Raw genomic sequence first — 26,720 nt, forward strand, 5'->3', positions numbered from 1 at the left:
CTCGGGAGGCTGACGCAGGAGAATGGCGTAAACCCGGCAGGCGGAGCTTGCAGTAAGCGGAGGTCGCACCACTGCACTCCAGCCTGGGTGACAGAGCGAGACTCCGTCTCAAAAAAAAAAAAATGTTTAGCGGGTGGATTCTGAGATGAGTAGGTGATTGGTGGAAGGGAAGGAAAGGTCTGGAAAGTCCTCGGGCCTCCACAGTGGTATCTTCATGCCTCCTCATGGGTCATAGTTGCAAATTTGGGGGGCGCTAGTGTGAAAGGTGCAGTGGAAAGGCTGTGAGGTCAGCGGGCTTATTCTGCATAGACTCCAGCTGGCCATATGGATTCCAACTGATTTCAGCCAGTTTTTTTAATCTCATAAGCAGAGGAAGTTTCAGCATTTCAGCAAGAGGTTTCTTTTCTTATCTGCCATCCTGCAAACTTAAGAATTTCTGTTAGTCATTGGTTTCTTTCTCTTTGGGGCATAGATTCAACAGAGTCCTGAAAAAGCTCAAAAATTGAAGGCACCAATTACCTCTGAAGGCACAGACATAGAGTAAGATTGGACACAGAAAATCAGCTGAAAATAGCTAAAGGCAGCAGTTAGACCCCCAGATCTCTTTCCCCAGTCTGCACAGCCAGGAAATTACCTCTGCCTAATCCTGGGGGAAAGATAAGATTATTTTTGGCTGGGCACGGTGGCTCACGCCTGTAATCCCAGCACTTTGGGAGGCAGAGGTGGGCTGATCACAAGGTCAGGAGTTCAAGACCAGCCTGGCCAATATGGTGGAACCCTGTCTCTACTAAAAATACAAAAATTAGCCAGGCATGGTGGCGGGCGCCTATAGTCCCAGCTACTCGGGAGGCTGAGGCAGGAGAATCACTTGAACCTGGGAGGCAGAGGTTGCAGTGAGCCAAGATCGCGCCACTGCACTCCAGCCTGGGCGACAGAGCCAGACTCCGTCTCAAAAAAAATAAAATGAAATAAAATAAAGATTATTTTCTGGGGAAACCAGGCACAGCTGAGTGTCAGGTTGCAATTCTATGCTGAAAACAACATACTGGACAGGGGGATTCCCCGCCCCCACACACCCAAGCTTCCTGGACACCAGCAGCCTGGCTTACACCCTCTGAGTCAGAGATAAGAGATCTGGGGAGACTGAGCATAACCAAGAGACATGGCCTAGAGATGCTGGCATCTGGCATCCCCATCACCCCCAGCAAAGTCCTCTAGTTGAAAAGTTCCAGTAATGCACACAGTTTCCAATGAGCTCACAGGGCCTTACTTTAACTATGACAGCCAAGCACCACCAGATATTTAAGGAAAGCTCCCACTGTGAAATAAAGAGACCAGACAGAAAGGGAACTTGGAGAAAAGACAGATAAGAGCGTGCAGAGGAAAACTTTTTCAAAATATTATCGTAACGTACAAAGAGAGATAAGATATTGCAGCCATGAAGCAAGAACAGGAACCTATTTACTACAGCAACAAGAAGAACATTCGGATTATAAGGAATCTAAACACTTGGAAATCAAAACTTGATAGCAGAAATTAAAATTTCAAAAGAAGGATTGGAGGAAAAGTTGATGAAACATCCCAGAAAAAAAGACAAAGACATAGAAATCAAGAAAGAAAAAGTAAGTAAAATTAGAAAGTCAGTCCAAAACTCAACGTCCAAACAATAGAATTTCCCGAATAAGAAAAAAATGTGAGGAAAACATTTAACATAAACAAGAAAATTTTCTAGACGTGAGGACATATTATTAGTTCCAGGTTGATACAACCCACCAAGTGCCAACAAAATGAACATAAACAGACCTGGACCCACGCATAGCACTGCACAATTTCAGAAAGCTGGGGACAAAGAGCAAAATCCTAAAAGCTTCCAGAGAGAAAAAAACAACAACATTGCTTACATACAAAATGACAAAATGAGCCAAAACGACCTCAAACTTTTTTTTTTTTTTTTTTTTTTTAGAGAGAGATCAAGTCTCACTCTGTCACCCAGGCTTCAGTGCAGTGGCACACACATGGCTCACTGCAACCTCAACCTCCTGGGCTCAAGCAATCCTCCTGCCTCAGCCTCCCGAGTAACTGGGACCACAGACGTGCCCCAGCATAGTCAGATAATTTTTTAAATTTTTGTAGAGATAGAATCTTGCCATGTTGCCCAGACTGGTCTCGAACTCCTGTGCTCAGGCAATCCTCAGGCCTCTGCCTCCCAAGGCGCTGGGGTTATAGGCATGAGCCACCAGGCCCATCAGACTTCTTAATGGCAACATTGGAAAACAGAAGAAATGACAAAATGTCTACAGGATTTTGAGGGAAAAGAATTTCTGATCCTTGTACCTGGCCAAATTGTCAAATAAACGTGATGATAAAGTTATTTTCAGAAATGCAAGGAGTAAACCCTTTTACCTCCTACACACCCGTTCTTAAGAAGCTGTTGGAGGATGTGGTCCACTGAAATAAAGAAATAAGCCAAGAAAGAGGAACGTATGGGATCCAGGAAACAGAAAGGCAAAAGGAAATTCCCAAGGATGAGGAAGAGAAGTTCAGAATAAAATAGGAGGAACAGTCAGTCCAGAGTGCAGCAGGAAGTATATCTCCAAGAATAAATGACCGAATGAACGAATGAATCTTACTTTGATTAAATATAAATTATAATAAGATGCAAGGCCGGGCGCGGTGGCTCACGCCTGCAATCCCAGCACTTTGGGAGGCTGAGGCGGGCGGATCACGAGGTCAGGAGATTGAGACCATCCTGGCTAACACGATGAAACCCCGTCTCCACTAAAAATACAAAAAATTAGCCGGGTGTGGTGGCAGGCGCCTGTAGTCCCAGCTACTCAGGAGGCTGATACAGGAATCGCTTGAACCCAGGAGGCAGAGGCTGCGGTGAGCCAAGATCACACCACTGCACTCCAGCCTGGGTGACAGAGTGAGACTCCGTCTCAAAAAAATAAGGGCCTTCTGTGTTGTTACAAGAGCAACTGTATTCCCTGTTCAGCGTGACCCACAAGTTCAGGAGTCTTTTTCAGTGCCCACATTCAGTACTCTGCAGAAACTGAAGAAATAATCCCAGGAATAAAACTAAGCTGGAATTTTGTTTTCCGGGTTTTTGTTTTTGTTGCTGCTGCTGTTCTTGCATTCCAGTGGTCAAAGGCCCCACTCTTGATGAGCGTGTGGTCAGATGAGAACAGAGAGAGGACTAGTGGGATCCAACCATCTGCTAACCTGTCAATTCTGCCACAACCTGGACCTTATCTTTGCCTGACAATATACAGCATTCTTGTTCAACAGGCATCCTTTTAGATAAAAGTTGTAAGTTTCCTGTCAGTTGGGATTATTTTTGCTTTTGACTGGAGAGACAAAAAAATGTGAGGCCAGGCGCGGTGGCTCATGCCTGTAATCCCAGCACTTTGGGAGGCCAAGGCGGGCAGATCACCTGAGGTTGGGAGTTCGAGACCAGCCTGACCAACATGGAAGAAACCCCTGTCTCTACTAAAAATACAAAATTAGCCGGGCATGGTAGCGCATGCCTGTAATTAATCCCAGCTACTCAGGAGGCTGAGGCAGGAGAATCGCTTAAACCCAGGAGGCAGAGGTTGCGGTGAGCCAAGATCGTGCTCCAGCCTGGGCAACAAGAGAGAAACTCCATCTCAAAAACGTTTGGAGTTCAAGACCAGCCTGGCCAAGATGATAAAACCCCGTCTCTACTGAAAAATACAAAAATTAGCCAGGTGTGGTGATGTGCAACTGTAATCCCAGCTACTTGGGAGGCTGAGGCAGGAGAATCACTTGAACCTGGGAGGCGGAGGTTGCAGTGAGCCGAGATCCCACCACTGCACTCCAGCCTGGGTGACAGAGCAAAACTCCATCTCAAAAAAAACAAACAAACAAACAAAAAAGCTTTAACGGCTAAGTAGAAGTTAGCACAGGTGGTCCATGCTATAGAGATTCAGCTAAGGGCCATGAATAGATACATGTAGGGGTCAGGGAAGGAATGAGCTTAGGGATGGGATAAGGGACAGAGTTCGTGTCAGGGATGGGACCTGTGAATTGGTGACATAAGAAGCTGAAATTCACAAACAGCTATGAAAGACATTAATGGGAAAATTCACATATGGACAACATATTAGATAACAGTATTCTCTCATTTGTTAAAATTCTTGACTGATAATTGTATCGTGATTGTGTAAGAGAATGTCCTCAATCTTGGGAAATACTATATAAATATTCAGGAGTATATTAGTGTTTAAGAATAAGGTATCATGATGGTGCAACTTACTCTCAAATGGTTCAAGAAAGAAAATTCAGATATCGCCAGGCGTGGTGGCTCACGCCTGTAATCCCAGCACTTTGGGAGGCCGAGGCGGGCAGATCACGAGGTCAGGAGATCGAGACCATCCTGGCTAACATGGTGAAACCCCGTCTCTACTAAAAATACAAAAAATTAGCCGGGTGCGGTGGCGGGTGCCTGTAGTCCCAGCTACTCGGGAGGCTGAGGCAGGAGAATGGCGTGAACCTGGGAGGCGGAGCTTGCCATGAGCCGAGATCGCGCCACTGCACTCCAGCCTGGGTGACAGAGTGAGACTCCGTCTCAAAAAAAATAAATAAATAAAAATTAAAAAAAAGAAAGAAAAAGAAAACTCAGATATCAAGAAAGTGAATGTGGCAAACTTTAATATTTGGTTAGTCTAAGTTCAGGGTAGCTGTTGAACTGCTATTGTTATCTTTTCTACAGATCTGAAAATGTTTGGGGAATAAATGAAGTTCTAGATGTTTGTCAGCTGAAATACTAGTTTGCTATAGTATAAAGGTCAAAATGTCCCGCTTTTTGTCTCCAGCCACGTAGGATTGGTAGAGCTCCCCAACCTTCTTCTAGCCAGAATACCTGCCTCTCAGACGGTCCAAAACACAGGCACTACTCTCCAAAGCCCTTCTGATATCTTTATATCTTCCCACCACCTTCAACCCCTTAATGGACCTGGCAGCTCTCTCTTGGGGCTCCCATTTGTACTCTATTACCTAACAATTTCCCTTCATTGTATTTATCCATTTACCTTTCTCTTTCTCGGGAGACTGAGAGACCCCTGGAGACAGTGACTGTGTAGTTTTCATTTTTATCTCCAACATCTAGCACAACATGTGGCCTGCAGGAAGTACTATCTGCATGTTGCGGAAGGAACAAGTGAATGAAAGGCTTGCTGGGTGGAAAAGCAGACAGTGTAGTTGCAGTATGACAAATGAGGCCGGGTGCGGTGCCTCACGCCTGTAATCCCAACAATTTGGGAGGCCAAGGAGGGTGGATCGACTGAGGTCGGGAGTTCGAGACCAGCCTGACCAACATGGAGAAACCCCATCTCTACTAAAAATACAAAATTAGCTGGGCATGGTAGCACATGCCTATAATCCCAGCTACTCGGGAGGCTGAGGCAGGAGAATCGCCTGAACCCGGGAGGCAGAGGTTGCAGTGAGCTGAGATCGCGCGCCACTGTACTGTACCCTAGGCAACAAGAGCGAAACTCTGTCTAAAAAAAAAAGACAAATGAAAGCAGGGCTGGTTGGCAGGAACTGAACTGGTCAGAGTGTAAATGAGTGCAGGTTCTTAGTGTTCAAGACCCAAAAGTGTGGCTTCAGCACCATGTTTCACAGGAGAGGCTGAGAAACCAAAGACATGGGAGACTTCAGGGAGTTAGATGTCCGAAAGGTGAAGAAATCTGGGGCAACACTGAGTTCAAGTGTTGGGAAACATTAGAACAGCATGAGATAAGGCAGACCAAGGGTCTTTGCAAAGCACTGAAAACGAGAAGAAACCTCCTGAGCTCTGGATCCCATGCGGGAGCATTTCATTGACTTCGTGTGCACAAATATCTCTTTATGCTGAGTCTTTTGCCAGGAACCACATGGAGAAAAGAAGGCCTAACACACAACCCTTGTCCAGGGGGTCTACAGATAAGTTGCTATTTAGGGAAATCCACTGGGCAGCTTGTAGGGAGCTCACTCATCCTGTATTTGAAAACAGATTTGCACTGGACCCAGACAGGTCAAAGACTAGAAGTGGAAGTGACCCAGGCCCCAGGACTGAGGATCCATGAGACCCCACGGTGACAAAGTCCTAAGAATGGCACCCTGTGGGTTCCCTAGGATCTGTGCCCTGAGAGCTGCCCCTCAAAGTCTCCTTGGCTCGCAAGGGGTGAAGTGGGGGGAGGGTGTGCCATGCTAGCGGTGCCCTACCACCCCAGCCCATTCTTTTTTGTTGCATTCAGTCAAAAGGGAGCAGGCTGCAACAGATGGTGTGAGAGGAACCCGAGCAGCTAAGCTCCCACCAGAACTCAGTTTCTCAATCCGCTCTAGCAATGCACATCCACCCCGCTGGAGAGGGAGCCTCCCCTGGTTCTTGCAGAGCTTATCCTACTGCAGGTGATGGTTTGCTTATCTCCCACGTTCAGCTCAAGGAACTGAGGAGGAACCACAATTAGACATTCATTTGTTCATTGGTTCATTCATTCATTCGTTACTGAGCCCCTTCTACATAACAGGAATTTGGAACTGGGGATGCAGCAACAGACAAACCAAGAATGTCTCTGCTCTAATGGTGTTTACATTCTATTGTGAGGAGACCAACTAAATATTCAAAAATATATATCATATATATCAGCTGGGGGTGGGGGAAGCAGGAGCTAATAAGGGGAGATGGAGGCAACAGGGGTGTTTTAGACAGGATGGCCAGTTAAGGCTTCTGAAGAGAAAGCATCAAACCTCTCCCTCTGTTGGGGTGGCCAGGGCCCAGAAGCCTGAGATCTTGGAGCTCTGCCTCTCTGTCTCTGCAGACTGAGAAGGAACCATAGAGAGGCTGAGGAGCAGCTGCTCCCTGGCCGACAGAAACCATTCAAAGAACATACCATTCAGGAACCAAGTAGGGCCGGCGCCTGGGTCGCCACAGTCCCTGTGCTGAGGTGCGAGTGGCGGCGGAGCAGGGCCGGCACCTCACCGCACCATCTTCTCTCCTTCCTTCACGAGGTCTTACTCTTCCCCAGATCCAATGGACATTTCTCAACAGCACGATGTTTTCTCTGTTTTCTGCCTCCTGTTTGAAGTTCTTTTCTGGGACATGGCCCTCTCCAAGTCCTCTTCACGCTCCTTAAAGGGGCTCCTCTTGCCCCTAAAATGTGGTGTGATGTGGTTCCACTTAAGCCCACGTCTCTTTCTACTCCAATCATCCTCCCTGGGTGTCCTGCCCCCTCCCAAATCTTCTCCAGCCCTGAACCCTGTCCTCAACTACACACCTCACATATCCAGCTGCTTCTTACCCCAGAGGTACTGCTCATTCAAATGTTCTACATTATTGTCAGCCTGTGAATTCCCTTGGAGCAGCATCTTGGATAATATGCATTTCCCCAATGCCTGGTGCCCTGGCTTGTGCACCATAAGTATTCAATAAATGCTTGTTTAAATCTTTCTTCCTTTCCCTTTCCCAACCCCAAACTACTCCTATCTTGGCTACTCCCAGGTCCAACTCTCCTCCACAGCCTGCCAAAGCTGGTCAAAAATAGGAGTCACTTCCCTCAAGGATGAACTGTAAAGGAATGCCTGCTACTTAGAACACAGCCCAAGTTCCTGAGCACAGCTTTCGAGGCCCTCACCACCTGACCCCCATAAACCTGTCCAGCCACATCCTCATGCCTCCTTTCCTGCATCACCTGCTCCAGAGGACTAAAGCAGCAAGGTGCCCTGAAGGTCTCCACCCATCTCTGAACCCCGCTATTTCTGCTAAGCCATTATCTTTCTCCTGCACTTAACACAACTGAGGGGCTCAAAGACAGAGCCATAGTCTAAACCCTGTGAAATTTCACCGTGCAACTTTTTGAAAATCCTTGTCAGACAATTCCAAATAGACGCTAGCCATCCAATTGTGTCCCATGCACCCATGCAAATTTAATAAATAGATCGACACCCAAGCTATTTGCAGTGGTTGCAGTGGTTTTTGGTTTTGAGAATGGGTCTCCCGGTGTTGCCCATGTTGGTCTCAAATTCCTGGGCTCAAGCGATCCTCTTGCCTCAGCCTCCCAAGGATCTGGGACTTCAAGCATGCACCACTGCACCCAAGAAACCTTCTCCAGGATAACCCTGATCTATTACCCTTTGAGTATGATTATTAACTGTTTGAAGAATTTAACTATCCTAACACTCAGCCAACCCTGTCCTCGAGCACAGGGCTGTGCTTGTCATAGACTCTTGAAGAGCCTGTGGAAGTCAATATCCTGCCCGTATTTCCCCAACTAGCAATTCCAAAACCCAGGACTAGTCTGACAGGCTCTGTTTGGAACTGCAGACCCATTCTGGCCCCTACCAATTGTTTTCTTCCCTAGATCAAGCCAAAACACACCTGAATAACCTGCTCTTCCTCCCAGATATTGGAACATATCATGAAACCACAATAAATATGTGCACACAGGCAGATCGATGGAATAAAACACAAGGCCGAAAATAAATCCAAATACACATAGGAATTTAGAATATAATAAGAGAGGTGTTTCAAATCATGAAAGGGTATTTTGTTTACTAAATGACATTAGTACAAAACTGTAAAGTTAGATTTGTACCTCATGCCTTACGCTAAGATAAACAAATTCCAAATGGATGAAAGCTTTGCATGGGAATACTAAAACCGTAAAATCACTAGGATTGTGAAAGCATTCACGCATTGTAAGTGCTTATTAGCATCAATAAGACGTCAGGAAAAAATGTGAGAATATTCCAATAATCTTCAAAGCCCTTTAAAAAAATACTGTCCAAAATCCAGGAGCTTTTAAAGAATAAATTCAACTAATGAAAATTAAATTTTCAGCATGGCAAAAAAACAAACCCACTAAAAGTCAAGAGAGAAAAACAAACTCCTTAAAAAAATGCAACTCTTATTACAAAGAGCTAATGTTCCTAATATACAGAGCTATGAACTGAGAAAACAAAATCAACTTAATAGGCAAAGGATATGAACATTTCACACACACACAAAAAAAGGAAATTCAAAGAGTTGTTTTTTGTTTTTTGTTTTTATGGAGTCTTGCTCTGTCACCCAGGCTGGAGTGCAGTGGTGTGATCTCGGCTCACTGCAACCTCTGCCTCCCGGGTTCAAGCGATTCTCCTGCCTCAGCCTCCTGAGTAGCTGGGATTACAGGCACCCACCATCATGCCTAGCTAATTTTTGTAGAGATAGGGTTTCACCATGTTGGCCAGGCTGGCAAAGAGATCTTAAACACATAAAAAGAGGCTCAAACTCTCTCACAAGAAAAATGTAAATTAAAACACATTGACGTGCCAATTTCCATTTAACATATTGGCAAAGATCACAAAGTTAACTGTGAACACACTTTGGCAAAGGTTCGGGGAAACACCCATACTCCTGGTGGGAGCAAAAATTGATACAACATCCACGAAAGAACTCAGCATTTCTGCTTCTTGGAATTTATTCTACAAATACTCACTTATGTGAAGAATGACATGTCCACGTGGCATTTTATACAAATATATGTCTGTTTTGTGGCAGCAAGAGATAAAGCATCAACCTAAATATTCATCATCGGGGACTAGTTTAAAACATTATGATACAATGAGATTCTAGGCAGCTGTCAAAAGAGAATGAGGAAGCTCTGTATGAACAGAAATGGAATGATCTTCAAATTCTGCCAACTCCACCTTCAAAAATTATCTAGAATCCAACCACTTCTCTAACACCTTAGTGGAAGGTATCATCTCTTCTAGCTGAATCTGCTTCCTAGCTGGTGTCTCTACTACCGTTTCTTTTGTTTGTTCCCCAGGAGCAGTCACATGGGTTCTATTACAACATAAATTATGTGACATCAATTATCGGCTTAAACCCCTCCAGTGGCTTCCCACCTCACCAACTAGAAACCATAGACCCTGCCTCACTGCCCCCCCATCCCCCAGCCATCCTCTTTCACCCTATTATTACTCTGACCTCATTCCCTTTTCCAACCTCACTGGCCTCCTTGCTTTCCTTGAACACACCAAGAATGCTCCTGCTTCAGGATCTTTGTACTTGCTGTGCCTGGGCCCCAGAACTCCACACAGCTCTCTCTCAACCCTTTAGGGTCTTTAGAGTCTTTATTCAACATCACCTTCTCAGCAAGAGCTTCCTCGACCATTGTAATTAAAACTGCACACACACACACACACACACACACACACACACACACACACACACACACACACACACACACACAAATGTAGTAACATGGTAGACATGGGTGTTCTGGGTGTAATTCTTTCAACTTCTCCGAATGTTCAAAAATTTTCATTATAAAATATTGAAAACAGGCTGGGCGCGGTGGCTCACACCTATAATCCCAGCACTTTAGGAGGCTGAGGCGGGCAAATCACGAGGTCAGGAGTTCAAGACCAGCCTGGCCAACATGATGAAACCTCGTTTCTACTAAAAATACAAAAAGTAGCCGGGCGTGGTGGTGCATGCCCGGCTACTCAGTACTCAGGAGGCTGAGGCAGGAGAAGTGCTTGAACCCAGGAGGCAGAGGTGCAGTGAGCCGAGATCATGCCGCTGCACTCCAGCCTGGGGCAAGACTCCATCTTGAAAACTAAATAAGTTAAAATTTAAAAATTCAAAATACTGAGAACAATACACCCACACGAATCTATCCCTTTCCTTGCTTTATTTTCCCACCGTGCTCACCATCAAATATACATCTTACTTATTTGTCTACCCCCCACCCCCAAAATATCTAGAATATAGATCCCACAAGGGCAGGGCAGAGATTTCTGCATTTTGTTCACTGCTGTATCTCCAGCTTTGTAAAACTGCCTATCAATCACTACCAACATCAAATTTCTGGTTTTACTGTAATAATGTAAGATGTAACCACTGGAGGAAACTGGCTGAAGGACAGCTTGTCATCCCTACCCTCTCATTAGCATCTCTGCAACCTCCTGTGGACCTATAGTTACATACATTATATATATACACATACATACATATATACACATACATACATATATATACACACATACATATATATACATACATGCATATACACACATACATGCATATACACACATACATATATATACATACATGCATATATATACACACATATATATACATACATGCATATATATACACACATACATATATATACATACATGCATATATATACACACATACATACATATATATATATATATATATTTTTTTTTTTTTTTGAGACAAAATCTCACTCTGTTGCCCAGGCTGGAGTGCAGTGGCGCGATCTTGGCTCACTGCCATTTCCGCCTCCTGGGTTCAAGCAATTCTCCTGTCTCAGCCTCCCGAGTAGCTGAGATTACAGGTGCACTCCACCACATCCAGCTAATTTTTTTTTTGAGATGGAGTCTCACTGTCGCCCAGGCTGGAGTGCAGTGGCGCGATGGCTCACTGCAAGCTCCGCCTCCCAGGTTCATGCCATTCTCTCACCTCAGCCTCCTGAGCAGCTGGGACTGCAGGTGCCTGCCACCACGCCCAGCTAATTTTTTGCATTTTTTAGTAGAGACAGCCTCTGATTTATGTTACGTGATAATATACTACCATTTGCATTTAAAATTATATATATATTTGTATGTGCATACAATATCTCCAGATGAATATGCAAAAACTGATCATACTGGCTGCTCTGGCAGAAAATCTCATGGCTAAAGAGGACTTTTCAACAAACCTTTTGTACCTCTTGAATTCTGAACCATGCGGATGTTTTACCTATCCAGAATACCATTCAAATGAGAAAAAATTCTGTTCTAGCCTCTTCCCCAGAATCAATGTCAACTTCACCTATCTACAGTTTCCAGAAATCAGGTTCTTTCCCTTTCTGAAAAACCACTATTGCACTTTTCACACTACACCCTTGTCCTTGCAGTGATCCTTAAACCTTCCAGGGCCTTCTCCACCTAGAAGAAATTCCTCTTGAACTCAGAGGAGAAAAAAAAAAAAAAAAGCTATTAAGACATTTTAGGAATTAATAGGAAAATTTTAATATCACAATTATCACTGGATTACTGTTATTTTTCTTAGGTTTGATAATGGTATCAGGATTGTGCAGAAAAACATTCTTAATCTTAGAAGATAATTCATGTTAAAGAATCTGGGATGGGAAGGGCCACGATGTCTACAGCTTACTTTCACGTGGTCCCATAAAAAAAGAAATGTGTATAAATACAGATGTATAGATTAGACAGATATATGGGTGTAATGTAGATACATGTCTACATGTAGATACGCAGTTTATAGGGATAAGAGTTAACATGACTAAATGTTAATTGGCAAATCTAGGCAAAGGTTATCTATTATACTGTTCTCACTTTTCTGTTTATTTTGAAAACAAGTTGAGGGGTAACTTTTTAAAATCCTACTGGTTTCCAAAAATTAGCTCAAATGCCACCTCCTCAAAGGGCTCTTCAGGATACATGTTGGGAGAAATGACTCCCTCTTCTGCATTGCGAAGGCACTTTACTTACGTTCATGATTCAATTGACTGAGCAAAAAAAACCACAGGGCCCCTAGTTCAAGCCCACAAATCTTGGTACCCTCTCACAGACACATCTCTCGGTTCATCCTCACACGTCCATCCCAGCAAGGCCTAGAATAGGATTAGTGCTTAAAGAAAACAGACACGGGGACGGTCAGGTGCGGTGGCTCATGCCTGTGATCCCAGCACTTTGGGAGTCCAAGGCAGGTGGATCATGAGCTCAGGAGTTCAAGACCAGCCTGGCCAACATGGTGAAACCCCATCTCTACTAAAAATACAAAAATTAGCCAGGCAGTGGTGGGCGCCTGTAATCCCAGCTACTCAGGAGGCTAAGGCAGAGAATTGCTTGAACCTGGGAGGCAGAGGTTGCAGTGAGCTGAGACCATGCCACTGCACTCCAGCCTGGGCAACAGAGCAGGAGTCCATCTCAAAAAAGAAAAGAAAAGAAAAGACACTGGGTGGGAAATGTCCACACCTCAAGAGTGAGCAGGAAGGCCTGGGGTGAGCTTATCAAACTCCTGCCAGGGAGCTGTGAGGGGAACCATCATTAGGAGGACTAGCCCCAAAACAGGTCATTCCCAACGTACCCGCTATGGATGCCCTTTCATCTTGGGGTAAGGTCCAAATTTCCCAGAATTCAATGACTAAACTGCTCCACACCTTTTCCTAATTTTCTAAACTTCCACAGACTGAGCCATCACTCAGCCTGCCCTTTCAGACCAAGGGGCCGTATGTTTGAGCACGCATGCGGGTGTTGACACAGGTCCACACACTAGGATGCACTCTCCACACATTTCCCACCCCAAATACAAACACGAAAGCAGGGCTGTGTCTCTAACTCCTCATTCTTAACCCTACACACAATTCTGCACGTTTAGCATCCAGCCAGAATCCTACAATTCTGACACCATCGTGCTGAGTGATGGGACAGTCCATTACACCAGTATGTCAATGGTTCCTCTCTGGATCGTCAAAAAGAGGACAGCTATGGAGACATCTGGGGAATACTATGGACACCCTGAAAAGCCCGGCAGACACTTGAGCTTCTGGCTGGGGACCCAGGTGTGGCAAAAGGCAGAAGCAGAAGTCGCTATCTAAGGACATAACTTTATTGGAAACAAAGAGTGGGGTGCAGAAGATGGCTAGGAGTCAGGCTCTGTGGGAGGTGGTGGCTTCTCATCATCAGGGGGACAATCGATGAAGTCGGCCAGCATGGCAGCTGTGTCATCCTGCTCCTTGTAGGCACAAAGATACAAGATTCAGAATAGTCACACACACATACACAGAAGAATGGTTCAGGCTGGGCAAACCTCTCCTAAGAGAAGCAGCTGCCACCCCTTCTCCCGCCAGCCCCACCTTCTCGCCCAAGGAACCTTCCCTGCCTGGCCTCTCACCTTTTCCTGGAGAGCTTCGGCCTCTGTCTCTGTCTCCATCTCTTCTTCTGCAGGTGTCTCTGGTGGGGGCTGCACCTTGTCACTCCCATCCTCAGTCTCCTCTTCCAACAGGGTTGGGGGAGCAGAGGGCTCTTCTTCAACAAGCTCCTGGGGAGGGGGCCCTGCCGCAGGGCTTTCCCCTTCCCTCTCCACCTCTCCCTGGGAGGGGAGCGCTTCAGGGGCCAGAGTGGGAGCTGTGTCAGCCCCACGCTCCTCCTCCGTCCCTGGCTCCTCCACTTCCAAAAGCAGCCCGGGTTCGGGTTCGGGTTCCGGCTGCACCTTTGGGGGAGACTCAGGGGGAGGCAGAGCTGGAGGCAGGGTTGGGGGTGGAGGTGCACCTTCTTCTACCTCCCCTCCTGCTGTGCCAAACTCCAGGTCTTCCACCTCTTCCAGTTCTTCTTCCTCCTCCTCATCCTCCTCTTCTTCTTCTTCCTCTAACTCACCTTCTTCTTCCTCAAATTCTTCCTCAAACTCTTCTTCCTCCTCTTCTTCCTCTTCAAAATATTCCTCTTCATCCTCTTCCTCTTCCTCAAAGTCTTCCTCCTCTTCCTCTTCTTCCTCTTCTTCTTCTTCCTCTTCTTCCTCTTCCTCCTCCTCTTCATCACTGCTGTTGATATTAATAACTGTCAAATCCTCTTCCAGGGCTGGGGGTCCTCCCCCACCAGGAGTCCCTTCAGGGACCAACTGGGGTGGAGGGAGCGTCACAGGACCAGGAACAGGCGGGGGCGGAGGTGGGGGTGGCGGGAGAGGCCCTGGGGCTGCAGGAAGTTCTTCAGGCTCCTCCTTCGCTGGCACAGGAGGGGAGGCTGTTGGTGGCCCAGTGGGGGCTATAGGGGGTGGTGTGGCACCTGAGGGTGGTGGGGGTGGCAGGGGGGGAAGCCCCTCGGGCACGATCACCACACTGTCATCAGAGTCACTTTCCAAGGAGATCTCCACATCAGATGCCTCCTCCTTGTCATAGTGGACAAAGGCTGGTCTGGGCACTCTCCCCCCAAAAGTTTCATCTGGGGGTATAGTAGGTGGGGGAGTCCCACTAGGGGCAAGGATGGGGTCCTCATTTGAGCCTGCCCGGTGGTTCTCAGGGCCAGGAAGAAGCCGGGGAGGGACAGACACTAGGCCTGGGACAGAAAGGCCTAGGTGGTTGGCTGTGGTGGGAGGTCCAGGGCGTGCCGAGGGCACAGGGCCTGCTGAGGGCATGGGGCCTGCTGAAGGCATGGGGCCTGCTGAGGGCATGGAGCCCACTGAGGGCATGGGGCCCGGAGGATGGAAGGGTGGGGCCCTGAAGGGCGATGGGGCCTCAGGAGGGGGAACTGGAGCAGGTGTGGGGCAGGTGGGGCCCATGGGCTGCAGGGGAGGAACCCGGGGGTGGGTCAGAGCAGCACAGGTCACCAGTGCTTCTGAGCAGAAAGAGGAGACCTGAGGAAAGAAGAAAGGGCAAGTGTGAGCACCAGAAATACTGGGAGTCTCTTGGAAACAAGAGACTCCAGGAACCAAAGAGGGGCCTGGTCCGTCACAGTTACCTCAAGGCTATCTTCTCGCTGGCCGAGGGAGAAGGCTTGCAGGGCACAGGCAAGAGGAGGTGGGCAGCGAGGAGATGGGGCCAGCAGCAGCGCCAGCAGCAGGCAGTAGAGTTCACGGCGGCAGCGGGAGCTCGTGTACGGGGAGCTGCCTAGGACCTCACCCTGCTGTACACCCATGACCAGGGGGAGGACCAGGTCATGCAGTCTCTGAAAAGGACAGAGCACACCTGGAAACATCCCCAAGACCACCCAACCCTTCTCCAGAGCCTACTCCCAGGTCTGAATGGACCCACCTCTGGGCCACACCCCCCAACGTGTACAGAGCAGGGGCCCCTTCCCCTATCTCCACGGAGACGAGGCTCCACTAACCCTGTGAGTCTCCTCCTTGATGAGAGGCCCACACATGAGGATGGTCCGGCTGAGGCCTGGGGAAGAAGAATGGTGTGTAAAGGGTAGGCTCCCAACAGGACTGACGGCAAGGGCTTCTGAAGCACACAGCCCAAAATGGGCATCAACTCTGCCACTGCCTATCTTGGCCAAGTCATTTAACTTCTCAACTAGAAAATGGGGATCATAAAAGTACCTCTACTGTATAGGGCCACTGACGGTATTTAATTGAGACAATGTAAGTAAAAAATTATAAATTTTATAATTTTGCATTTATGTATTTGGGAACAATCGGCTCTCCCCTTCCCATGGGATGGGGTGGCAGGCAGTGAAATATATGGGACCCAGAGGAAAGGCATCCATTAACTGCACAGTATCCGACTAGCAACCTGTGGACAGGTCAGTGGTTACGGTGAGAGCAGGGAGCTCCCCCAGGCAGCCTGCCCTTGGAAGAATGTCAGCTTCACAGGGAGGAGCCTTCCCCACATGCTGGAACTCTGCCTGATAGAAAGTGGCTATGCCCCGCCCCGTCCGGGAGGTGAGGGGTGCCTCTGCCCGGCCGCCCCTACTGGGAAGTGAGGAGCCCCTCTGCCCGGCCAGCCGCTCCGTCCGGGAGGGAGGTGGGGGGGGTCAGCCCCCCGCCCGGCCAGCCGCCCCGTCCGGGAGGTGAGGGGCGCCTCTGCCTGGCCGCCCCTACTGGGAAGTGAGGAGCCCCTCAGCCCGGCCAGCCGCCCCGTCCGGGAGGGAGGTGGGGGGGTCAGCCAACAGCCCAGCCAGCCGCCCTGTCCGGGAGGGAGGTGGGGGGTCAGCCCCCCGCCCGGCCAGCCGCCCCGTCCGGGAGGGAGGTGGGGGGGGTCAGCCCCCCGCCCGGCCAGCCGCCCCGTCGGGGAGGGAGGTGGGGGTGTCAGCCCCCCGCCGGCCAGCCGCCCCGTCCGGGAGGGAGGTGGGGGGGTCAGCCCCTCGCCTGGCCAGCCGCCCCATCCGGGAGGGGTGCCTCTGCCCGGCCGCCCCTACTGGGAAGTGAGGAGCCCCTCTGCCCGGCCAGCCGCCCCGTCCAGGAGGGAGGTGGGGGGGGTCAGCCCCCTGCCCGGCCAGCCGCCCCGTCCGGGAGGTGGGGGGCGCCTCTGCCCGGCCGCCCCTGCTGGGAGGTGGGGAGCCCCTCTGCCCGGCCACCGCCCCGTCTGGGAGGTGTGCCCAGCAGCTCATTGAGAGCGGGCCATGATGACGATGGCGGTTTTGTGGAGTGGAAGGAGGGGGAAAGGTGGGGAAAGGATTGAGAGGTCGGATGGTTGCGGCGTCTGTGTGGAGGGAGGTAGACATGGGAGACTTTTCTCTGTACTAAGAAAAAATTCTTCTGCCTTGGGATCCTGTTGATCGGTGACCTTACCCCCAACCCTGTGCTCTCTGAAACATGTGCTGTATCCACTCAGGGTTGAATGGATTAAGGGCGGTGCAAGATGTGCTTTGTTAAACAGAGGCTTGAAGGCAGCATGCTCGTCAAGAGTCATCACCAGTCCCTAATCTCAAGTACCCAGGGACACAAACACTGCGGAAGGCCGCAGGGTCCTCTGCCTAGTAAAACCAGAGAACTTTGTTCACTTGTTTATCTGCTGACCTTCCCTCCACTATTGTCCTGTAACCCTGCCAAATCCCCCTCTCCGAGAAACACCCAAGAATGATCAATAAAAAATAAAAAAATAAATAAAAAACTAAAAAAAAAAAAAAAAAAAAAAAAAAGAAAGTGGCTATGCCAAGGACGTGCTGAACGCAGGAGGAAGCGAAGGCCTTGGAGGGGCTGTGTCGGCTACCAGAGCTCCCGGTCTAACCGCAGGACCTGAGGCCGCCTGCAGCCCTGGCAACGGGGCGGCTGCTTGGGTGCCTCCTCCTGGCCTCTCTGCGGGCTTCCGCCTGGCTCTGCATTTCACAGGCACCTTCCCCTTCACCTGCTGTTTGGGGGATCACTTATCGCAGTGGACGAAGACTGGTCAGGGCACTCTCCCCACAAAAGTTTCATCTAAGGGTATAGTAGGTAAGGGAGTCCCACTAGGGGAAAGGATGGGGTCCCGTTTGAGCCCCAGTGGTCCAGGGCACAGGCCTCACTCACCTCTGAGTGCAGCCGCACACACGTCGCTGTTGGCATTGCTATCCCCTTTCCGGTGGCTTGGCGGGGCCATAGCTTCCCCCACATCCAGCTTTAGCTTCTTGGGGGCACTAGGCTTCCCAGTCTGCAAACTCCCATCAGGGCTCCCCCGCGGGCTACGCAGCTGGAGGCAGCGAAAACATAAATCACATCCACAGGCAAACAAGAAGGCAGGACAGCCACAGCAGACAGTGTTTCCTGAGCAGGCACACTTGGTCAAAGGGCACAGGATGAGTCCTAAGGCGGAGCCGAGGCCTCCTCACCTTAAGGGCATCAGCTGGCGGGGAGATGTCGCTGAGCAGGTGGGTGAGCAGGGCCTCTCCAGAGGCTCCTCCCTGAAGCATTCCTGCCGAGGCCCCACAAACCTGCACCCACAGCTCTAATATCGCATACACCTTGGTCCGAACCGTGCTGTGTCATGAGCAAAGATGGCAGTTATGAATGGGGGGTCAACATGCCAGAAGCCCCAGGCCACCTGCACCCCCTCACCCCCCTCTCCTCTTTATTCCCTTCCTGCCTTCCTGGATGGTCACCTGTAAGGCCTCTCCTGGCCTGGAGAGAGGGAATCTCTACCGATGCTCCAGGAATTGAGGACCTGGGGAAGCAGGCGGCTGATCAGGATCCCAAAGCGCAAGAGCCGGCTTCCACACCTGGGGCAGAGAAGGAATGGTGACCCTTGTTTCTGGCACGCCCTATCCCTTCACCACAGCCAGCCCAATCCCACTCACGCGAGGATGAGTGCAGACAGCAGGTCCAAGGCCTCAAGGTGGATAGAGGGCAGCAGCAGCAGCCGCAGGGGACCATCTCCATGCAAGCTCTGGAGAAAAAAGTGGCAGAGATAGAGTGGGGGAAGAAAGTGAGAGCCAGAGAGAGACAGAAACAGGGACAGACCATTTACACATGTACACACAGGTAAGAAACCCAACCCCTGATCTCAGCTCTCCCAACAAAATCAAACCCCTATCCTCTAAAATAGACCCTGGATGGAAGGTAAGAAGGATGGCTGGGTCTCTCAGCAATGACTCAGCTGATCCCCAAATTCACCCTCCCCCAAGGAAGCATTTGCTACACTCTGACAGTGTGCTCCTGTGTCACGACACATAGGAAGTAATGTTATTTGGACAAAAGTAGGAAGCTCTCTGGGACGACTCCAGGATGACACTGTTTGGGGAGACTCAGGTCCCCAGTACTTTCCTGGTTGCCTGGTATCCTGAGCAAGGGCTGTGAAGAGATGACAAATCCCACTTACAATATTCTTGCTACTGACGCTGAGGGTCCGGCAAATGAAATCCAGGATTTCCTGCACAGGGACGGACACGGGAGCTCCAAACTCAGAGCTAAAGAGAATCAGAGCAGGGAGACCCTCAGAGCAGGCTCCCTGGCATAACTCCCACACCCACCCTCATCTCCTTTCTCCTGATGAAGGCGACACTCCCTCATCAATCCCTCCTGCTCCACACCTCCGCTCCCTCCAATACCCACACACACCTGAGCATGAGCCCTAGGCAGCAGGCCAGTCCCGAAAACCTCTGCCGAAGCTGGAGAAGGACATGGGCATCACCATCTTCTGAGGACAGCAGCATCTCCACCCCAGGGCCTTCATTCTGCACAGGAGCTGGCAGAAGCACAACTACCCTGTACACTGTCTTTCTTCCATCCCCTCCTCTGTCATTTCTGGTGGACGACCTGCCTGTATTCTAACCCATTTTCCCCAAAAACCAACTGCTCCATGTCTCTGGGCTCCCCTCCTGTTCCTTCCTGCCACGCTTCCTCACTATTGTTCCACTAACTAGCAGCCCTGGTCCCTACCGGTCTCTGCTCCCTCGTACAGGGCCCCCAGCAGGGTGTGCAGTGAGGCCAGCAGACTGTGTAGCTCCTGCTCCCAGCTCTCGGTGTGCTTCAGGCCTTGGGAAAAGCCAGCCCCTAAAGAGGGCAGCCGGGAATAACACTCACAGGCCAACTGCGGGAGAAAGGACAGAAACCTGGTCAGATGGGAATCCAGCCCAGCCACAGACCCCCAGCCCCACTGACACCCAAAAGAGATGGAGATCAGAGAGAGCTCTGAGGGAAACCTGAGATGGGACAATGAGGCCGAAGGACACAGATGGGCATATGAAGGCAGGACAGAAAAGCTGGAGGAGGAGCAGCAAGAGACACTCCAGGCTCAGATCCCCGGGCTCTCCCTCTCCCTCCCTGCCCTTTACCTGTTGGAGCTGAGGGCTCAAGGCATCCACCCTAGACAGAAAAAATGAGGCCAGCTTGCCCTGGATGTGGAGGAAAAAAGGAAGAGGCCGGTGAGCCAGCTCTGAGAGCCAGAGATGTACATCCCATCCGTTCCCAGCAGCAGACTCTAAGCCCAGGTCTCTTTTTCCTGTAGACACAAGAAGCAAAGCCCTCTATGGGGCATCAACACCGGGCACGGACATGCTTTCATGGTAAAAGACTCCTCAACGCCAGCTCTGGTCCTCGGCTTCCTGCTTGGGAGCGAAAAGGGCCTGGCCCTGTCCCAGAGACAGCTGGGCTTCCTCCTTGACAGTTTTTGCAAAATTTTTCCCTCAAGCCGAAAGGACATAGTACTAAAAAACAGTCTCCACACTCCAACTCTCTACCAGCTCACACACAAAAACGAGGGTCCAAGCTGGAAGTTAAGACACTAACCAGAGGTATGAGGGCAAGACAAGGTCAAAAAAGAAGGCTGCTAGAGCAGAAGTAAGGCAGCAAGTCTCGGAGTAGCAATCTGTCATTCAGCACTTTCTCTGCCTGCTGTGTGAAGGTGCTAGGGCAGGAGTGTTTAACCTGAGAACCACAATTTAGTTGGATATATAATCATAGGGGGCCTGTGAACATGGATGGGGAAAAAAATTACTCCCACTAGCCTATTTGTAAAATGTAGTGTTTCCTTCACTTATAAATGCAGACAAATAGCCACAGTAGTATCAGCAGTACCTGTGACTGTCACTAATAGAATCATTTTCATGTCACATTATAATTGTAACACATCCTGAAATATCATTCACATGCATCACTAATTTGCAATTATAGTCGTTGTAAGACCTGCTTCTAGATCTTATTACTTAACATGTCAATAAAAAAGCACATGCTGGGGGCAGTAGCTCACGCCTATAATCCAGGCACTTTGGGAGGTCAAGGCAGGCGGATCACTTGAGCCAAGGAGTTTGAGACCAGTCTGGGCAACATGGAGAAACCCTATCTCTACTAAAAATACAAAAACTTAGCCGGGTGTGGTGGCGCATGCCTGTAGTCCCAGCTACTTGGGAGGCTGAGGTGGGAGAACCACCCAAGCCCAGAACCGAGATCACGCCAGTCAGTGTACTCTAGCCTGGGTGATGAGAGTGAGACCCTGCCTCAAAAAGAAAAAAAAAAAAGGCCAGGCACGGTGGCTCATACCTGTAATCCCAGCACTTTGGGAGGCTGAGGTGAGCAGATCACGAGGTCAGGAGTTCAAGACCAGCCTGGCCAACATGGTGAAACCCCATCTGTACTAAAAATACAAAAATTAGCTGGGCACAGTGGTGGGCACCTGTAATCCCAGCTACTTGGGAGGCTGAGGCAGGAGAATTGCTTGAACCCAGGAGGCGGAGGTTGCAGTGAGCCGAGATCACGCCACTGCACTCTAGCCTGGGTGACAGAGCAAGACTCTGTCTCAGAAAAAAAAAAGAATTAGTAAGGACAACAAGACAAGCATATGGAAAAACAAGAATGTGGAGCCAACACTGGCAACATACAGAGAAGGGGAAAGAGCAGGCTCACGCTTTCCCCGAGACACCCTAGTGGTGCACACCTGTAGTCCTAGCTACTTGGGAGACTGACGTGGGAGGATCACTTGAGCCCAGGAGTTCAAGGTTACAGTGAGCTACAATCTTAACACTGCACTCCTGGGTCACAGAGTGAGACCCTATCTCCAAAAACGGCTCAAAAAGCTGGACTGAGGCCAACAGAAGTCTGCTTATGTGACTGCAATAAAGCAGTGTACGGTGAAGCAACACGGCTCTAACCACAGGTTACCCTGGCTGACCCACAAAGCAAACCAAAGCGATGACTCACTTGGAACAGTTCACTCAAAACGCGCACACACACAGCATGTCCTGGGGCTCTCTCAAGAGTAGGTCAGTCTTCCCACCCATTCCGAGGAACTGCTCATCAATGTGGCAAGGAGGAGGAAGTGAGTTCAAGTCTCTGCAGGAACTGACCTCATGGACTCAGAATGCTTGATTCACATTACTTGGGAGTAGTAATCCTGAGCTTGGAGTCTACAACTACCCTGAGAGTATCCGGGGAATGTAACAGAAAACACAGACACTTCAAAACGGCAGTTACCAGTTTTCCTAAGTACTAGTCTGCGAGATTTTCCAAGTGCAAATTGCCCCTGGAGCCTCTGCATGACAGATTCTTATCTGAAGTGCTGGCAACCGACAAAGCCAAAACCCTCAACACCCTCAACAGAGGGAAGTTCTCCAGATAACCTTTTTTTTTTTTTGAGACAGGGTCTCACTCTGTTACCCAGGCTAGAGTGCAGTGCCATGATCTCAGCTCACTGCAACCTCTGCCTCCCAGCTTCAGGGGATCTCCTGCCTCAATGTTCCAAGTAGCTGGAACCACAGGCACACACCACCACACCCAGCTAATTTTTTTGTATTTTTGGTAGAGGTAGGGTTTCACCATGTTGGCCAGGCTGATCTCAAACTCCTGGCAGATGGCACTTGATTCTTAGGGAAATAAAGGTAAGACACTCCCTGGAAGGACACAGGAACATTTGTTAGTTTGGAAAGGGTACTCAAAATGCAGGCCTTAAGTTCAACTGTCTGACAAAAGGTTGAGAATTACAGATAAATTCTCCCGACTACTCACACTGAAAATAAAAAAGCAACAGCAGAAGAACACTTAGCATTCTAGTCTCCTTAACTCTTACTATTCACACTTCTACCCTGTTAAGTAACACTCAATTTCCCCTCCACTTTCATGGGGGATGCAGGTAGATAAAGATAATACCTAACAGAGCTGAATCAAAATACACTTTTGCAGTAAAACCAAACCTTTGTTCAGGGACAAACTGCTGGCCTGTGTCATTTGAGAGGTTAACTTACAGAACATTTGACAAGATAACCAGTTTTTACTAAACTTAGTAAAACCTCAGTAAATAACCTCTGCTAATCTTTAATAAAATCGATGAGTCACTCCAAATACCTTCTTGACAAAAAGTCCTGCCCTGCCTACCCAAAGATTCTATTAGCTGTGATTAGAGGCATTCACATGAAAAGAAGGAACCAGCAAGGACACAACCCCACGCTCACTCAAACTAGCATCTGCTCAGGCACTTTTCAGATACTGCGAGTAACCAGTTACTAACGACACTGCAGGCATCACTCCCTGATCACAGCGCTCAGGCCGATGGAACTCTGACTCACAGTCCTTCCCAGGCCAGCGAGCTACACAGCCACTAACGATTGACTGGAGCTGCTATCTGCCCCGGTTTTACAATTACCAGATAATATAACCTTTGGTTACCTCACTTAAGTCCCTCTTAGCTGGTTTTCTCCTCTGTAAAATGCAATGATACAAATTCCACAGAATAATTACAATAATAAAATGACACAACACATCTTAGACACTCAGGAGAGTGAATGGCACAGTGGACACCCACTAAAGACCAGTTCCCTTTCCCTCCAAGAGCTTACTTTCTTGCTTTGGTCACAGAACCACATTAATCTCACTCTCTTTTTTTTTTTTGGAGACGGAGTCTCACTCTGTCACCCAGGCTGGAGTACAGTGGTGCAATCTCGGCTCACCGCAACCTCCGCCTCCTGGGTCCAAGCAATTCTCCTGCCTCAGCCTCCCAAGTAACTGGGACTACAGGCACACACCGCCGCGCCTGGCTAATTTTTTGTATTTTAGTAGAGGCGAGGTTTCACTGTGTTGCCCAGGCTGGTCTCAAACTCCTGAGCTCATGCAATCTGCCCGCCTTGGCCTCTCAAAGTGCTGGGATTACAGGCATGAGCCACCACGCCCGGCCTCATAATCTCACTTTCAAGACAACCTGAATAGCAAACTCCCCGTTGACTAACAATACTAATGGCAAATACAGTTAACTCCACCAGTTAAACAAAAAAATTACTAATTTGCCACAAATTCCAGCTCTCTAGAGATTTGTGTTTCCATCTGAGTAAGCAGGTGTCCAATCGTTTGTCAAACCAATGGTGAATATAACAAAATAAGAGAACATTTAATCTACAGGGGAACACCTACTTGTTCTTAGGTATAGTTGGCATCCAATTATACTGCAAACAACAAATGTGCCAATTACGCATGGCCCTTTAACTGTGACTGCTTAGGTAGAATTTGTAAACCATTCATGTTTGTTATTGTATCTCCCTAAAAACAACACTGTAATTCTTCTCCTGACCTCCTCCATCATCTGACCCACATACACCCTGACCTGCCTGTCTGACCTACTAAGGCTCTTTTGTAGTCACCTTGTATGTGTCATGACAACTGGGAGGAAGGGGTCAGGAAGCGACAGAGGGAGTTTAAACAGGAATATACACAGAAAGAAGTGTTGGGGCAATTGTCCTAGGGAAGTGATATGTCAGGAAGCATTCCCAGAGAAAATTACAAGACCTTCAAGAATAAAGTAAAGGCTGGGTGCGCAGGTGGCTCACGCCTGTAATCCCAACACTTTGGGAGGCCGAGGCGGGAGGATCACGTGGGGCCAGGAGTTCAAGACCAGCCTGGCCAACATAGTGATACCTCGTCTCTACTAAAAATATAAAAATTAGCTGGGTGTGGTGGCATATGTTGGTAATCCCAGCTACTTGCATACGTCTGTAATCCCAGCTACTTGCATACGTCTGTAATCCCAGCTACTCGGAGGCTAAGGCATGAGAATCACTTGGAACCTGGGAGGTGGAGCTTGCAGTGAGCCGATATCACACCACTGCACTCCAGTCTGGGCGACAGAGACTCTCTCAAAAAAAATAAAATGGCCAGGCTCAGTAGCTAATGCCTGTAATCCCAGCATTTTGGGAGGTCAAGGCGGGCGGATCACAAAGTCAAGAGATCGAGACCATCCTGGCCAACATGGTGAAACCCCATCTCTACTAAAAATACAAAAATTAGCTGGGCGTGGTGGTATGCACCTGCAGTCCCAGCTACTCGGGAGGCTGAGGCAGGACGATTGCTTGAACCCAGGAGGCAGAGGTTGCAGTGAGCCAAGATCACGCCACTGCACTCCAGCCTGGCAACAGAGTGAGACTCCGTCTCAAAAAAAACTAATAAAATAAGATATGATGTGAATTGGTTGCACGTTAAAAATTTTTAAAAAAAAGAATAAAGTAAGATAGGGGGCCAGGCACAGTGGCTCACACTTATAATCCCAGCACTTTGAGAAGCTGAGGCAGGAGGATCACTTGAGGTCAGGAGTTCAAGACCAGCCTGGGTAACATGGCGAGACCACCTACAAAAAATTTAATGATTAGCTGGGCGTGGTGGCACACGCCTTAGTCCCAGCTACTTGGGAGGCTGAGGTGGGAGAACCGCTTGAGCCCAGGAGGTCAAGGCTACAGTGAGCCAAGTGTGTGCCACTGCACCCCAGCCTGGACAACAGAGTAAGACCCTGTCTCAAAAAAAAGACAAGGTGGTAGAAAAGTGGGTAGGGCATTTTAAGAGATACGGAAAAGGCAAGGCAGAAAAAGGAAGGAGCCCATGGTTCAGAGTCTGGCTTAGGCATCAAACAGATACAGGTTCCAGTGCCTGCTGATCTTAGCAAGTTCTCGATTCCAACTTCTTTGGAAAAACGAGGATTAAATGAGGTAAGTGCTACAAAGTGGTAGAAGTGTGCTTGTGGAGATAGGTAACTTTAAAGGATAATCAGAAGATAGGTGCTTAGGAATCTCAGGACAGGAATCTGAGGTAAGAGCTCTCAACGCTTACACTGGTGGGGAGAAGAGTGCATAAATACTTACTTTGAGAGAACCACAAGCCCGAGGGAAATAGGTCATACAAGCCTTCATTCCTTCCAATGCTGACTGCTCACACTGTAGGAAAAACAAAGGGAGAAACGAGAGGCTGAGAGCACCATGTCACCATATTCCATCTCCCCCAGCACCCCACAAGGGCCCTTCTCCAGAAATCACTTTTTCTTGGCCCCTCCCTCTTCTCACTTCTTCAATCCTATTCCCCAGTCACTTCCATCAAACAATTAAACAGTGTGTGAAGGTGAGGACTGCGGGGGGCCATGGGGAAGGGTCCAGGGAGACATCTCACCTCTGGCCTGAGGCCCAGCAGGGAGGTGAGAAGGCCAGGGAGGTGGTTCATGGAGATGTCCCGGAACAGTGCAGGCAGCTGGGCTGCATATCGGAGAAGGTCCCTCAGGACAGCCACGGCCAGCTCCATTGTGGCAGGCGGGTCCTGGGTCTAAAGGAAAAATAATGTCTCGTGCTTCCAGCCTCACCTTGATTGTCACCAAAGAGCAGCAGGAGAAAATACAAGCCTTCTGAGAAATGCCACGGTTAATGTCAGTATGACCATCCAAGCCACTACCTGGCGGAAAAGAGGGTGTGGAGACATGGATACCGTGTTTACATTTTACTATTAAGGGTATCTGGGGTCCTAGGAATTTGTGTGGGGGAAAAAAAGAGTAACAAAGCTATACCTTAAAGACCTGATTAACTGAAGAGTTTTCTTTTTTTTTTTTTGAGACGGA

The 26,720-nt window shown here is 48.9% G+C and overlaps 1 protein-coding gene across 2 annotated transcripts in view; it reads right to left on the bottom strand.

Moving 5' to 3' along the window:
* Positions 1 to 13,608: 13,608 nt before the first annotated feature.
* Positions 13,609 to 26,720, bottom strand: part of PELP1 (proline, glutamate and leucine rich protein 1) — a 34,457-nt gene continuing 21,345 nt past the window's right edge. The window contains exons 4-17 of one of the 2 annotated variants that reach the window (XM_055367217.2): positions 26,282 to 26,431; positions 25,981 to 26,052; positions 20,206 to 20,265; positions 19,811 to 19,961; positions 19,490 to 19,616; positions 19,251 to 19,338; positions 18,730 to 18,818; positions 18,535 to 18,651; positions 18,265 to 18,412; positions 17,966 to 18,125; positions 15,844 to 15,899; positions 15,475 to 15,681; positions 13,916 to 15,370; positions 13,609 to 13,756 (exon numbers count right to left, since the gene is read on the bottom strand). In XM_055367217.2, coding sequence (XP_055223192.1) covers positions 13,664 to 13,756; positions 13,916 to 15,370; positions 15,475 to 15,681; positions 15,844 to 15,899; positions 17,966 to 18,125; positions 18,265 to 18,412; positions 18,535 to 18,651; positions 18,730 to 18,818; positions 19,251 to 19,338; positions 19,490 to 19,616; positions 19,811 to 19,961; positions 20,206 to 20,265; positions 25,981 to 26,052; positions 26,282 to 26,431 — 2,973 coding nt within the window. In that variant the 3' untranslated portion in view covers positions 13,609 to 13,663. The remainder of the gene's footprint in view (positions 13,757 to 13,915; positions 15,371 to 15,474; positions 15,682 to 15,843; positions 15,900 to 17,965; positions 18,126 to 18,264; positions 18,413 to 18,534; positions 18,652 to 18,729; positions 18,819 to 19,250; positions 19,339 to 19,489; positions 19,617 to 19,810; positions 19,962 to 20,205; positions 20,266 to 25,980; positions 26,053 to 26,281; positions 26,432 to 26,720) is intronic. The other variant, XM_055367216.2, reaches the window with a different exon arrangement.

This window comes from Gorilla gorilla, chromosome 19 (assembly GCF_029281585.2).
Source record: "Gorilla gorilla gorilla isolate KB3781 chromosome 19, NHGRI_mGorGor1-v2.1_pri, whole genome shotgun sequence".
Lineage (NCBI taxonomy): Eukaryota > Metazoa > Chordata > Mammalia > Primates > Hominidae > Gorilla > Gorilla gorilla.